This window comes from Suricata suricatta, chromosome 8 (genome assembly GCF_006229205.1).
Source record: "Suricata suricatta isolate VVHF042 chromosome 8, meerkat_22Aug2017_6uvM2_HiC, whole genome shotgun sequence".
NCBI classification, from domain to species: domain Eukaryota; kingdom Metazoa; phylum Chordata; class Mammalia; order Carnivora; family Herpestidae; genus Suricata; species Suricata suricatta.
Window position 1 is genome coordinate 141,032,940 of NC_043707.1, and position 1,685 is coordinate 141,034,624.

The 1,685-nt window shown below is 65.4% G+C and overlaps 1 protein-coding gene across 1 annotated transcript in view; it reads left to right on the forward strand.

The window, feature by feature from the left end:
* Positions 1-1,685, forward strand: part of MXRA8 (matrix remodeling associated 8) — a 3,664-nt gene continuing 1,979 nt past the window's right edge. The window contains exons 1-3 of the mRNA XM_029945951.1: positions 1-95; positions 1,231-1,254; positions 1,342-1,677. Of these exons, the coding sequence (XP_029801811.1) occupies positions 47-95; positions 1,231-1,254; positions 1,342-1,677 (409 nt within the window). The 5' untranslated portion in view covers positions 1-46. The remainder of the gene's footprint in view (positions 96-1,230; positions 1,255-1,341; positions 1,678-1,685) is intronic.

Below are 1,685 nucleotides of genomic sequence, written 5' to 3' on the forward strand. Positions count from 1 at the left end.
GGAGCAGAAGTGAGACAAAGCAAGGCAGGCGGGCCAGGCGGGCGCCATGGAGCTGCGGTCTCAAGTCCTGCTCTGGGAGCTGTTGCTTCTGCAGAGTGAGTGCAGGGTGGGTGCGGGTCCCGAGGAGACGCACAGGCAGGCCTCCGGCAGTTTGTTCTGGGCAAAGCCTCGGCTTTGAGCTTGAGTGCAGAGGGATGGGACATTCCCACCCCGCCAGGACGCCAGGACGGGGCTGGGGCTGGGGGGCCTCAAGGGAGCAGCTCACCAGGATAAGGGCTCCCCCGGGACCCAGGAGGGTGTGAGGATTTGTGTTGGATCTCTGCCAGAACTTCCCCTCACGCAGATTAGGGAGCCAGAGGCTGAGGTGGTCAGTGCCTCTCTCTGGGGTCCCTCCTGCACCCCACTCTTCTAGGAAGCCCCTCAGGTCTGCACTTCTCCCAGTGGTCAGAAGAGGAATAGGTTGGGGGATTTAGGGGACCTGGGAGTGGTGCGCTCACAGGGTCTGTCCCAGACCACCCCCCACCTCTTGGCTCCCAGGCTCCCTGAGCCCGCCTCCTGGGCTGGCCTGCTGACCCGGCACATTCCTCCTGGTTCCGGGCGCTCAGCCCATCTCTGGAGCAGGAACTTGCCTGTGGGGTGCGGATGGTCCAGCCTGCTCCTCTGCCCTTCCGAAAGGCTGAGGGGGCTCTGACCCAGAGAACTGGGTGTGGGGCAGGGTTACCAGTGGGTCTGAGAACCCTCGAGGGCTTGTGAGGCATGGCCCTTGGCAGGTGCACCTACCACGTGGGATACGACTGTGCAGGAGTCCCCCAAACCAGCCTTGGGTATCAGACTTTGGTGCACTGGTGGCCTTGCTGCAGTGATGGTGACAGCGGCCACTGTTTCAGAGGGTGGCTGTTGGTGTCACACACATTCTAGAACCGGCCCCACTGTCCAGCCCCAGAAGGCCAAGTGCTGTCCCACAATCCAGGGAGGTGGCTGTGAGGATCGGCTGGGGGCTGTGGCAGATGGGGCTGTGCGGGTGTGGGGCTAAAGGAGACCCCCTCAGTCCACTTTGTCTGCCGGGCACCCGGACTTTATCCCACCCGTTAAGTAGGAGCTAACGCTCACTTTGGTGGGACCGCAGAGGGCCGCAGGGATCCCAGTGTGGGGGCCCAGGGCTGGGTGGATGACCTAGACGTGAAGGTTGGGGTTGTCCCCCTCCCCCACCACATGACTCTCTTCTTCTAGGCTCTGCTGTCCTTCTGTCCTCAGGTTAGTGACTACCCTTCCCTCTTGCTAGATCCATCCTATACCTTTTCTTTGGGTCCTTCCCTCCCCCTGACTCCCCCTCCCCACCAGTGCCCTCAGGGCCCTCGCCGGGCGCCAGCTCCGTGGTGTCCGAGTCCACGGTGAGCTGGGCGGCCGGCGCCCTGGCGGTGCTGCGCTGCCAGAGCCCGAGAATGGTGTGGACCCAGGACCGGCTGCACGACCGCCAGCGCGTGGTCCACTGGGACCTCAGCGGCGGCCCGGGCGGCGGCCCCGCCCGCCGGCTCGTGGACATGTACTCCGCGGGCGAGCAGCGCGTGTACGAGGCGCGCGACCGTGGCCGCCTCCTGCTGCCGCGCTCCGCCTTCCACGACGGCAACTTCTCGCTGCTCATCCGCGGTAAGGCGGGCGCCGCGGGCGCTGGGGGGCGCTGGGAG